Here is a 12,699-nt window from a genome sequence, read left to right on the forward strand (position 1 = left end):
GGAAGGTGCTGGTGGGGCCGCAGCCAGTGCAGAAGCCCTGGCCCCGCCGCCCTGGCTCTCCCAGTGGCCAGACAGGGTGCTGGCGCCCACCTCCCCTCACGAGTATGTTTGAGTGGATGGGTTATTAAGCCCTGGGGACAGTTTGACACAATTTGGCCCCTGTTCCCCTCTGCTAGAGGCACCGCCCCCGTCTCGGTCACAGGGGTGTGTTTCCTCACTCGCTGCCATTGGCAGAGGGTCTCTGTGCCACAGGGGCCACCTTGCAGTTTTCAAAAGGAGGGTCCAACTTCTTGCACACCTCAGAGCTCCCTGCCAGGTCCGACAGCAGCAGGTCCACGTTCACTGCCCTTCCGTCAGTGTGGAGGGCTGGCTCTGCGGAGCAGAACGCGGTAGCATGTGCCGGCTCTCTTGGCCCGAGCTCCCGGGCAGGAGCTGCTGAAGGTCGAGCATCTCCAGACCTTCCCCTGCCCCCCTCCCCTGCCCCGTGTTGCTGGCTTTATTTACATTGAAGGAAAATTGTCTTTTTTGCTCCCAGTCCTCTGCAGAGCAAAAAGACTTGTCGGATTCGGGAGAGGAGCCTCGGGGGGAGGCTGAGGCCCCCCACCATGGCACGGGTCACCCCGAGTCAGCTGGTGAGCATGCCCTAGAGCTTCCTGCCCCCGCTAGCGCTTCAGCCAGCGCTCCTGAAGCCCAGCTTCTTCCTTTTCCACGAGAACTGGCAGGGGTAAGTCCACCTCCACCCAGCATCCCACGGCCCGGGGCTCCCAACCCAGACCGGCCCCTTTCCCTCCGGGCCCCTCAGATCCACACCCCAGGCTGTCAGCAGCTGATGATAACTGAAAAGACGACAAAGGCTCTCTTCAGCTCCCTTTAATTCCTGCTGCCAGAAAGTCAGGAAAGAGCAAGTCCCCTTTTACATTGAGACTTTTCTAGTTGGGGGAGCATTTACCCGTAGCCAGAAGCTAGTCCTGGTTCCTGAAAGAGGCGAGGGGTCAAAAGAGGAATTGAGTAGTGGGGTAGAACCTTCCACATCAAATTCGGCCCCTTCTCCCTCCTTCCATTTTTCCTTCTCCTCTCCCTCAATTTGGGCATTCAAGTTCAGTATCTTAGAAACACGAAAGGCTCCGGTTTCCTTGACCTATAGGAAAAGGTATCTACCGCAGATTGCTTTGCAAGACCGGTTGTGTTTGGACTGTGGTTGGGCTGTGAACTGCTTGTCTTCAATCAAAGCAGGAAGAAGAAGAGACACTTCCTTTGAATCCGGAGGGAATCCCTTGAGCCCTTTATCTTTGTATTCAGAAGGCTTTTGAAGATTATAGGTGGAGAAGATTGTGAGCTCTCCAGAACAAGAAATGTCTTGAGTTTTTGGAGTTTGATAAATTGGGAAAGGTAAACATTAGCCTGCATTCAGGATCGAAACCCTCGTCCTCTCGGTCCCTAGTGACAGAGCCCCCCGTTCTCATGACAGGGAAAAATGACTCTCAAGAAAACAGAGGATCCCGCTCTGCCACACTGAACCCTGGGCAGCCTTGCAGGGGGTCACAATCCCAGGCCTTACCCCAGACCTTTAGCGGTTCCCTGTGTCCCATCACCAGTCTCCTGTATCCTTAAGGAAGCCGCTAAAATTCAGTTAGAGCCACCAAACCCTGGGATACGCAGGAAGAAGTGATACTCAGCCAAGGTGAGGTTGGAGCCAAACTTTAACATTCTGGAGGAATCGGTGTGGTGGGAAAAGAAGAAACAGGCTTTCCCTGTGTGGGGCGGGGCACGGGGGAGTCCTGCGTGGCATAGAAGTGGGCTTGGGGTAAGGAAGCCCACGAGAGGTTCCGGCCCGAGGTGCTTAACGCCAGAGAGTTCTGGGAGAGCAGTCCTCACACGAGGGCTGACAGCAGGAATTCAGAGGCTTTTCAGCTTTTGGGGTTGGAGGCAGAGCAGCTGCTGGAACCTTCTCCCAAAGTGGGCGTTATGAGTTTCATGCCTTCGGCCTTTGCAGGTACATGTTTTCAGTTCCCTGAGAACAGGTGATCTTTGTGTGGATCTGCCCAGGAGACTGGGCCCTTCTGCTGCTGCCTGGGTTGAAAAGCACAGTTTACGGAGAATCTCCCGCTGGAGAGGTTGAGGGTTTTCAGTGGAGGGTGGCAAACAGTAGAGGCTGTGTCACGGCAACTGCCCTTCCAGAAGCGAGGCCCTTTCGGGCCCCTTACTTCTAATGACCACTTGGTGAGACGGGGCCTGTGCAGGAAGTACCCTGGGGCCCTCGCCTTCTGGCTGTGGCCAGTCCAGACGGTGATTTCTGAGGCCTGGCCGGTGGAACTCGGCTCCTCAATTCTTCTGGACTGTAGGTCAGAGACTCTAATTCCGAGACATTCAAGCAGTGCCCCGACTGGCAAATGCAAGGTCAAGCGCAATGGCAGGGAGCCTGGGCATGGTTGTTACGTCACGTGGGAGAGAGTCAGGGCTGGGGGAAGCAGTTTCTGAATGTCCCAGCGTCGCAGCCAAGGCCGTGCCCATGACATACACTCGCGTAACTGTGGGGATCCCAGTTCTGTCAGAAGTCCCAGCAGCGCAACCATCACATCATTTGTGACAGCTCTGAGCTAACCAGGGCTTTCTCTGCTGATTAGGCATCAAGGCAAAGTAACCTTTGTTTTTTAGGTCAATTAGGGCATAGATCAAGGCAGATGGAACCTGAGCCCAGCTTCTTCCCAGGCTGAGATGTTTCTTTGGCAAACTCGGACTAGTTGCTTTTGCATCAGAGCAGATTTGGAGCTTGCTCTGTACCACACTGGAGTTCAGGAAACGCCCACATGTTACCCGACAGGTCTTATCCCTCACGTTTAGTCTGTTCTTTATTCCACGATCCCTTGGGCGAGTGTAAAGCTGTGAGTTCTTTATAATAAATAGTGGCTCGCTGAATTGTTGCCTATAAAGGGCCCTTATCGTCTTTCAGTCTCATCAGAACTCTGGCCATTGAAGACTCAGTACCAGGAAAAAGTCTCAATATATCAGACTTCCTGGCTCTCACAAGGCAGCTTGAAGGAGACCAAACCACATCCAGATTAAGTTGTCCGTTTGATCCGGAGAGAGCGAGCGTTCCCAGTGCTCACCTGGAGGCTGGCTGAAGTCTACCAGACTGAAGCTCTGCACCAAGGCACTGCCAAGCCTGAAAATATGTTTATGAGACCCACCAGGAAGCTTAGAAAGAGTCTGGACCCAGCCCCTCATCCTCTGGCATCTGCACGGGGTTTGACCCTCGTTCCGCCCTGCCCCTGCCCAGCATTCACATCTTGGGAGGCCACCTCTCTTTTTCTTTTTACGGTGTCTGCCTTTCTGGTAAAAATCTCTGAGCTGGTTCCCTCAGTTACAGAATAAACAGCAGTGAATCTGCCTGTGGTCCACATGAAGGCAAGGACACCCCTTAAGTGACTTTTAATCCCAGGCATCCATTTTCCTGCAGCCCCAGCAGTGGGCTTTCTAAAATTTATTTATTTATTTATATTTTTTATTTTCGGCTGCGTTGGGTCTTCGTTGCTGTGCGCGGGCTTTCTCTAGTTGTGGCGAGGGGGGACTACTCTTTGTTGTGGTGTGCAGGCTTCTCATTGCGGTGGCTTCTCTTGTTGAGGAGCACGGGCTCTAGGTGCGTGGGCTTCAGTAGTTGTGGCGCACGGGCTTCAGTAGTTGTGGCGCACGGGCTTAGTTGCTCCGCGGTATGTGGGATCTTCCTGGACCAGGGCTCGAACCCGTGTCCCCTGCACTGGCAGGCAGATTCTTAAACGCTGCGCTACCAGGGAAGTCCAGCAGCGGACTTTCTAACTGGGCCGTCCAAATGGGGAATCACTGCGTCCCAGGCAGGCCAAATGGTGTCTGGCATTTTCTGGAAGGAATTTCCCTGACATGGTCTTGCTTTCTGGTCTTTTCCGGGAGGTCAGGAAGGCAACACCGTTCATTCCTGCTCACTGCCCATTTGTCTGTGTCTGTGTCTCAGCTCCCTCCCCTCCTCCTGGACTGGCCTGGCAGCCTTGTCCTCTCGAGGCCATGCCAGGCAGCCTCGTGAGAGCCATGTTTGGAGGGGGGGAAGGGTGCAAGCCTTAGCAAAGTGAACGATCGTAATTTTTTTTTTTTTACGGTCATAATCGTATTTATTGATTTTTAAAATTTTTATTGAAATATAGTTGATTTACAATGTTGTGTTGGTTTCAGGTGTACAGCAAAGTGATTCAGTTAACGATCGTAATTTTCATTGTTTCATCCTTTACACCAAGATCAGAAGCTTCTCACACCTGTGGTCCCATCCTGGGTTAGGCGTTCCCTCCTATTTTGTACTTGGCAACAGGGACTTGCGCACCTCACGGAATGAGCTGCTTCCCCTGAGGTTCCAGTGTCTTCTGAAGGGAGAGGACTGTGCTGCCTGCCCCGCCCGCTGGCGGAACTCAGGCCACCTTGCAGCACGCAGTCAGGGCGGGCTTGCTCGCCAGGCCGCGGCCTGGCCGCCGTCCACTTCATTCGTTCACACTGTCCCGGCGCCAGAAAAATAAGTTGAAGTGTTCTCTTTGGTCTTCTTTCTCTTCGGCCTCCTCATGTAAGTGTTCGTTGGGGATATTTTCGTCGTGGCGTCCCTAAAGGGTGCTGGTCCCCGCGTCCCCGGGGTGTCGTCCTGAAGCCCCAGTCCTCGAGTGGCGGCTTCTGCTGTGGGAAGAAGCAGAGGAGGAAATGGGGCTTCCACACCCTGCTCTGTCGCTCCTCCCCGGAAGCGCAGGTCCTCAAAGCCTGCTCTTAAAATCCTCCTCACGGGAGTCCCTGGAGCAGTGGCTCCTGAGCTTTGGCTGCAGCCTTCTGGGCTCCGAGGAGTTGGGATTGCGAGGCCTCACTCCATGTGCGTCCCAGGCACTGTTCTAGACTGACCCCCGAAGAGCTGTTCCCTTGGTTGGGGCGAGGGGCGGCCCCCAGACCACTTTGACGTGGAAGAGGTCCTGCCCCCCAGGCTGCTGTGCCCGAGGACAGTGTCTGTGGAGCTGGCATTGGCCTTGTGTGGGTTGAAGGGGAGCCGCTGCACACCAGGCCTTTTCCTGCTTTGGGGGAAGGCAGCACGAGGCAGCCAGGCCAGACGGCAAGCGCAGGCCCTCCCCGGCAGGAGCAGGGGGCAGGCTGCTTCTCACATGGGCAGTGGTGGAGGGTTTTTAGCTGTCAAGTAGGCTCCAAAGGCAAGCAGAAATGACTTCGCTTTGCAGTCTGTCTTCCTGCTTCCTTGCCCTAGTTCCTGTTGAGGAGAGTTGCTGGCGTCACTTTCCTCACTGCTTCTGAGTCGGCTGTTTCAGACCCCACAGGAAGTTCCAGCAGCTTCTGGAAGGTCCTCCAAGTTGGGGAATCTTCCTGTGTTGTCCTTTGCAGGCCTTAGCCTCCCAGCTTTTCCAGGACCAAGAGACCTGCCACATGCCTGTGGGGTGGGTCTTAGAATAGACTCGGAGCATGGATTTGAGGGTCTCCTGGGGTCAGGGGTCTAGGGGTATCTGATCTTGTCTGGCCAGGTGCCCTTTCTTCTCCAGGTCACCAAAGGGGCTGTGGCAGAGGACAGGCTCCATTTGTGCAGTAGATACTTGCTGAGCGTCTTTTGTGCAGTGTCCTGGGTGTGGGGTGTATGAGCTGTGAGCAGAACAGACAGGGTAGGGCCTCACAGTAGCAGGAGACAAACAACAGATGGACACATTAGAGCACATCCAACTGTGATGCACAAAACAGGGCAGAGGCCCGAGAGAGGCTGGAGGGTGGGGTGGAGAGGAGCTGCCCCAGCTTGCGGGGTGATGGGGTAGCCCGTGAGCAGGGCTTCACCCTGGAGGTGGTCAGGGACGGCTGTGCAAGTAGCACGTGAAGAAGGAACACTGAGGCAGGAACAGGGTTGACAAGTTCAGGAGACAGGAAGGAGACAGCAAGGCTGGAGTGTGATGGACGAAGGGGGCCCAGTGCTGCAGGAGGCCACCCGGCCTCAGCAGTCCTGGGCCCCAAGAGGCGGGGCTGCAGCCCCTGAGGTCTGGGTACTTTTCTCGGGAAAGGCTCTTAGCACCCATCAAATTTTCAAGGAGACCCAGATCCCTGAGAGGTTTGGGGTGTCACTGGCAGAGGCGAGGAAGTTAAGTGTTGTTAAAAGTGCCCCAAAATACACGAAGCAAAAACTGACAGAATGAGGGGAGAATAGACAATCCAGTACATTGTTGGAGACCTCAGTGCTCCACATTCATGTTCAGGTGCTGGAATGTCCAGACAGACGCGGGACGAGGACAGAGAGGACTTCAGCAGCTGCAGGGCACGCGGTCCTCTCAGGGGCATGCAGGAAGCTGCAGGGTGGACCACTCACTAGGCCACAAAACAAGGCTCAGTAGATTTAAAAGGATTGAAATCACACAGAGTCTTCTCCCACCACAGTGGAATAAAATTAGAAATCCATAGCAGAAGGAATGCTCGGAAATTCACACATGTGGAAATTAACCTAGCTAGCCAAGAGGAAAGGCGGGGGTCCTCTTGAAATTGAGGTGACAGAGAAGTGTTCTCCCCAGCAGCTGAGAAACAGGAGGACACTCTGGCCTCACAGCTTTCGGGTCCGTTGCTCTGTGTGTAACTTGGGGGACACGTGCCTTGGCGGCTTCTCCATGGCCCATGGAGTGCCTGGAATCCGGCTGCTTCTGCTGAACTCGGGCCAGTCGAGCCCCGCTGTGTGCTGGGGCCATACCCTCCTGGAACTTAGAGGCTAGAGGGGGACCCTGACACCGACCCACGATTGGAGTGAGAGCCATGGAGAAGTGCAGGGAGCGGTGAGGCCACGGCCTGAGGGGTTTTCATCTGGGGGGCGAGGGAAGGGAGGGTGTCCGTGGGTGAGGGAGCAGTGTCTACAGAGGCAGGGGGGTGGCCATTTTCCAGGTGCCAGAAGTCATTCAGGAAGCAGCAGATCCCACAGGCCCCAGAGGCTGCCATGGGCGGGTTTGGGAGAGTTGAGATGCTTGTTGAGTGAAAAGGTGGGGCGAGTCGAGGATGGGACTTCAGGGCGAGGGCTGGGCTGGGGATGGCCAAGCCTGCTGTGGAGGAGTAGGAGGGAGGGACCTGGAGCCTGCACCTTCATGGTGTCACCCAGGGCAGGGGAGGATCCGAGAGGAACACCCGACGTTCTGGTGACACGGCTCTGTTCTGTCAGATGCCAGCCTGGGCCCCGTAGAATGACAGCACTGCAAGAGCGCCTCTCTGGGCCCCCCATGCTAAGACCCTCTTCTCCACCCCTCCAAGGGTCCCCTGGTCCCTCACCTGGCTCTCCCACCTCCCCCAGCACTGCCCCGAAGTATGACATCCCGAGAGGGTAAGCTGGCTGGGAGAGCGTGGCCTGTCCAGGTGTGAGCCACGCGGCGCTGCCTGCTTAGCCCGCTGACCCCCTGCACCTCCCTCGCTAGGGAGGAAGCGCTGGCCCCGCCATTTTCCAAGCGTGGAAGTGGAAGCTTGGGCTGGTGAAATAATTTGCCCCGCGTTTCAGGTTTAGGACATGGCAGAGCTAGGAGAACTGACTAGGCTTGGCAAGCCTTCGAGAACAGGATTTAGTGCCTTCATGCTCTGAGCTCGAGCTCTGGCCACTGTTTTGCGCTCATGTAGAGCCAGCCTGCTGGACCCTTGGGTATTTTATTTCATTTTGGGCCCCATGATATGTTCCCGTATTGAGCCCCTGTCGTGTTAGGAGGGTTTCGTGTTTCCCAGGCATTATGGTGGATGGTCTCTGATGGGGGGGTCGAGGGGGGAGGCCAGGTTGGGGTCCTTTTCTTACCGTCCAGGCTCTCACTGTCCTTTAGGATGTGTCTGCAAACTCTGCCCCCCCGCCTGTTTTTGTCCAGCCTGCAAGCTAAGATGGTGTTTTAAGGGACTGTAAAAACCAAATAAAGAATATACAACGTGTGGCTCGAATGGGGCCTGTGAAGCTGAAAATACTTTCTGGCCCTGTACAGGGAAAGTGCCGCCCCGGCTCTAGGAGGTCCCCCGGCTCCTCGCCTGCAGTTTTCTTATTTACAGCAGTTACTGCTTTTACACGCGGCTTTGCAGCTTGCCAAGCACTTTCCCATGCATCATCTCATTTAATCCCTAACAGCTCCTCGAGGCAGGTGGTCCTCCTTTGGCTAAACTTGACTCCTGAGGGGCTTTTCTGAAAATAAGAAAATTGGCTCCCCTGCTTGCTCTTAAACCGGTGACCCGGGGGCGGGGGTGGTGATGTTCACCCTTCAAAGTTTGCTTTTGGCTGCTTAGTTCTGAAGACTCTCAAGTCCCTGAGAGGGGATGTACAGGAGGGACTGTGTATTATCCCACGTGGGGCGGAGGCTCATTATAAGCTTCTTATTTGCTCGTTCGCGTTCTAAAATTAAAGGTTGTCGAGGAGGAGATTCTTCAGCCACTTTTCTCTCTCAGCTAATGATTATTCGGTGGGTTCTGCGGTCTGAGCTGTTGTACCTGGGGATTCTGTTCTGAACACTTTGGCCCAAGGCTTCAAAGCTCTCGGCTGCCCTGGAAATAACAGCCCACCTCGGAACAGGGTTCCACACCATGGGATGTGCCAGGGCCAGGAATGGGAACCACCATGACCCAGTGTCACGCAGCCAGTGTCAGCGGTCCTGCTGCCCTTCAGGGTGGAGAGAGGGTCGCTTTCCAGCTCTTGGCAAAGTGAACTTGGCCAGATCCAGTTTCACTGTTTGAATTGGGGGGCTGGGGTGGGGGAACGCCAGTTAGCTGTACCCGGTGGAGAAACACAGAAACTGATCCTGTGCTGGGAACGCGTTCCCAGCCGTTAAGAGGATTCCTTGGCACGAGGCCTGGTGAGGCAGAGGCGTGAAGGTTCATGGGGGATTTTTGAGCATTAGGTTGAAAGCCTGTCTGTGACCCGGGTGACTGAGCCCAGGCCACGCGCCCTCAGCGCTACATTTCGGGATCCGTTTGTGGCAGAAGTCAGGAGCTGCCGGGCCCTGGGCCGCGCGGCCCTCTCTGACCGCCCTTACATGTGTTCTTGTTTCAGAGGTCAGCCGGAGGCTCCAGCCCCGAAGGTGGAGAAGGTGAGGAAGTCTCTCAAATGTTTCACCAGCTTTGGTTGTAAAAGCGGAAGCAGCCTGATTTTTCTCCTCCTCCTCGTTTTCTGTAGATTCTGACCGAGAAGATGGAAATTACTGCCCTCCTGTCAAGCGAGAAAGAACATCCTCTTTAACGCAATTCCCGCCTTCACAGTCAGGTAACAGTTGCAGCCCTCTGTTAGACGGTGAAAGCACCTGTGTTTCCAGGCCCGCTGTTCCCCTCCAGCGCCTCACGCCCCTGCCTGTCCCCTGTGCACATCCCGTTAGAATTAACTCAGTCTCCGTCAGGAGCGAGGCTGAAGCGTGCCCGAGGGTAGCACAGGTGCCCCCGTCTGGAGGGGTGGGACCTAGTAGACTATTAATAAGCAAGGCTTGCGAAGAAATCGTCCCTCTGAAAGGGACCATCAGGGCCCTGATCGGGGCTCTGACCATTAAGCACACGTCCACCTTGCAAGGGCCGCTGGCTATGTGTTGACTGAAGGTGGGGGAAGTGGGGTGTCTTCCTGGCCCTTCAGCCGTGTGCCTAGAGCCCAGTGGGCCAGTTGAGAAGCCCAGACACACACACAGACGGTACATAGGAGGGAGTCCAGTGGCCCCAGCAGGCACTGTGGTGGTGGAATACCGTGAGCTCCCCGACGAGGGGGCTTGGGGGAGCCTGGAAGGGTTGGCCAGGCCTGGACCCTGTCCCTGTGGATGTGGCTGGGCCCAAGGGCTTGGAAGCTCCAGCCTGGGGCCAGGTCTGCACACACACACACAGGCCAGCAGACCAGCTGGTGGACACAGGCTGGTGCAGGAAAGAGGCGGGTTCCTGGGGTAGAGGGAGGTGCTGGGACTACTTAGCAGGGGGCTCTGCAAGCCTGGGGACACCCCTGCGCCTTGGAGGGTAAAAGCTGCGGCAGGGTTCCCCACTCCCGCCCCTGGTCCTGGCTCCGTCCACTCTGGCATCGCCCCGTGCTGTCTGCGGTACTGGCTTACAGACACTCTCCAGTTCCTCAGCTTGAAGTTCATTCTTGGGAATTCATGTAAAACATTTACAAGTGTGAGCCCTAAGGATATCACTTTAAGGGAAAAAAGACACTCCTGGAAGCTTTTGTTTCTGCTTCCAAGAATAATGTGAACGTCACAGGAATGTACAGGGTAGAAAGTGAGTGTCCTCTTACGATCATCCCTGTAACGCTTGATTTCATGCCTGTTCCCTGAACACTTGTTTTGGACATTGCCTCATCCTTTTTCACAACTGCCGGAGACCCCCCCTGAATAGAGGCACTGTCGTTTGCTAGCCGTCCGGGTGGTCTACAGTGCAGGCTGCGGTTACATCCTTTTTCTAAGGATCTCTGCACGCTTGTCGCGTGAGAGCCTTACTACAGGAGGAGGGAGCGTCCACCTCCTGGCCGTTGATCGTATCACCGTCCACTGCTGAACCGCACTTTGTGCATCGAGAAGGTGCAGCGGAGAAGAGAGGAGGTGGTTTGTGCTGTGACTGTAGGCTAAAGGGGTAGAGGACCAGCAGGCATTAGCCCTCGCCTCTCGTGCGTCACCACCTAGGGGATGCTCAGCGCTCAGCCATCAGGGGAGTGGAGCCACGAGCAGTCCATGTTTGGAGGCCTTTGCACTGCACTCCGTTTCCACTTAGCTAGCTGCCTTCTGTCTGCACAGTTAGATCTTCAGCCCCACTGCGTTGTTGCCTGGCCCACAACGCGGGAAGCAGTTGATTTTGTAAGATCCTAAACAGGTGAGGGGAGGGGGGTCTGCAGCCAGCCGAGCCCCGACTGGTGACCAGGAGCAGGGCCTGAGGCTTGGCCCCAGGGGAGACTCGGAACATCCGGTGCGTCCGCTTCCCTCCTGGCTGCTCCCACAGGGGCACAAGGACGAGGCAGGCGGCCACAGCAGGCCAGAGTCGACTGCTAGATATCAAACAGATTCAGGCTGTTCCACTGGACACCCACCTTTCTTTTGCTTTAGAAAGAGTCCCAGAGTTTCACTTTTACTGGGAGTTGCCAAAGGCCAGGTTCACAATGCTGACCCCCCTTCCCCAACGGTGGGGCCTGGAGACGACCCCTCAGGTGGGAGAAGTGATCCCGTGCACGTCTGCCCTGCCTACTCACGCTGTTTTTCCTCTTGTTCCCTCCCCTGCCTGCATCTCCTTGTTGACAGTATCAAAAAACAATGTTTTTATGCCATCCACCTTCTGCGAGCCATCTGCAGGCAATTCTGACTCAGAACCAGGTGAGCCCTCGCGTCCCTTTACCTTTCTTGGCCGGTCACTGGGGGTTTCCTGGGATGAAAAGCAAGGTCTTAAACGGGAATGGGTGGTTTGAAGTCAGCCTTCTTTTTCAGTTCTTAAATATTCCCCCGCTCTTCACTGCACAGATTTGGAATCTGGTGTGAGGCAGGCTTCATCAGCCCTTAATTTCTGTTTCTACAAGCAGTGCCTGGTTACAAGGAGTTTCAAGTCCTTTTTTTAAAAAAAAAAAAAAAAAAAGACAAGCAAAAACCAAAAACACTGTAATGAAGTATACTCATTTTTCAAAAGTTTACACAAATAATACATTTGTATCATTAAAAACTCAGAAATACATAGAGTAAAAGAATCCACCTCTCCATTTCCCACGCACTCTGCCATCCCAATGGTAACCACTCTGAAGTTTATGTAATTTTCCAGACGCCTTCTCTGTGTATTGAATTCTCACATGAATTAACATTACTTAGATATGTTTAGATAAATACATTTAATCAGAGCCTTAAAACTTTAAGGAAAATAGCCTGATCCTTTCTGAAGAATGTGGAGCTTTCCTTTTTTGGTCTCTCACTAGAGAACCAACTCCAAGATTTCCTGAAAGTTTCTCCCATGTGGCTGAAATTCCTCATAAAAGATTTAATGAGCGAGTGTAACCATCTGAATTCTGTAACCCAACCTGCCTTATATAAATTCATTGCCGACTTCAAAAGCACTGCGAGATCAGTCATACTCTGGCACAAGGGCACTGTCGAGGGAAGAGGCAAGTTGTTAGAACTTTGAGGGTTGATTTGATGACGCTGTTTCAAACAGTTGAATTCATTTTGACTCTAAAGGCAAACTGTTTTGAGCTGACCCCCTCACGGGGCCTGAAGAGGAGCTTGGTTTTTAGGGGTCCTTGGGAAGACCTGGGCACTGGCCTAGCGAGTCACGTTCTGAACCGCGGGGGCTGTGTCAGCGGTGATGGGTGATCAGCCACCGAAGCCAGCCCTCAAGCTCCGTTAGGAATCTCATGCTCGCCTCCGAGGTCTCTGAGCGACGGCCTCACTCCCGCTTCTTCCCCGAAACCTTTATCCTGCAGCATTGAGAGCAGGGCAGCCCTGAGCAAGGCGGGCAACTCGGACCTGCCTCCGAGGCCTGCCACAGCCCGGCCCCTGGACCCGCTGCCGCGTGCAGTGGTGATAGACTGGCTCAGCCGCTCGGCAGAGTGAACTTCTTATTCTTAGCTCCTTGCCTGCCTGCCTTTTATTTCTTTTAGCTTTAATTTTTGCGGGAAAAAGTGTAACACTTAAGAATGGTAAAGCACTTCTCTATCCCTCTACCTAGAGACCCCATTCGATTTTCCCCAGGCATCCCAGTGATGTCCTTCATGGCAAAGGCATC

The 12,699-nt window shown here is 54.6% G+C and overlaps 1 protein-coding gene across 6 annotated transcripts in view; it reads left to right on the plus strand.

Moving 5' to 3' along the window:
- Positions 1–12,699, plus strand: part of RANBP3 (RAN binding protein 3) — a 54,011-nt gene that overhangs the window by 23,185 nt on the left and 18,127 nt on the right. For 2 of the 6 annotated variants that reach the window (XM_068537171.1, XM_068537172.1), the window contains exons 3-6: positions 536–724; positions 9,029–9,065; positions 9,152–9,238; positions 11,235–11,306. In XM_068537171.1, the coding sequence (XP_068393272.1) occupies positions 536–724; positions 9,029–9,065; positions 9,152–9,238; positions 11,235–11,306 (385 nt within the window). The remainder of the gene's footprint in view (positions 1–535; positions 725–9,028; positions 9,066–9,151; positions 9,239–11,234; positions 11,307–12,699) is intronic. The other 4 variants (XM_068537173.1, XM_068537175.1, XM_068537176.1 and 1 more) reach the window with 3 other exon arrangements.

The sequence above is a fragment of the Eschrichtius robustus genome, chromosome 2 (assembly GCF_028021215.1).
Source record: "Eschrichtius robustus isolate mEscRob2 chromosome 2, mEscRob2.pri, whole genome shotgun sequence".
In the NCBI taxonomy this organism is placed as follows: Eukaryota; Metazoa; Chordata; class Mammalia; order Artiodactyla; family Eschrichtiidae; genus Eschrichtius; species Eschrichtius robustus.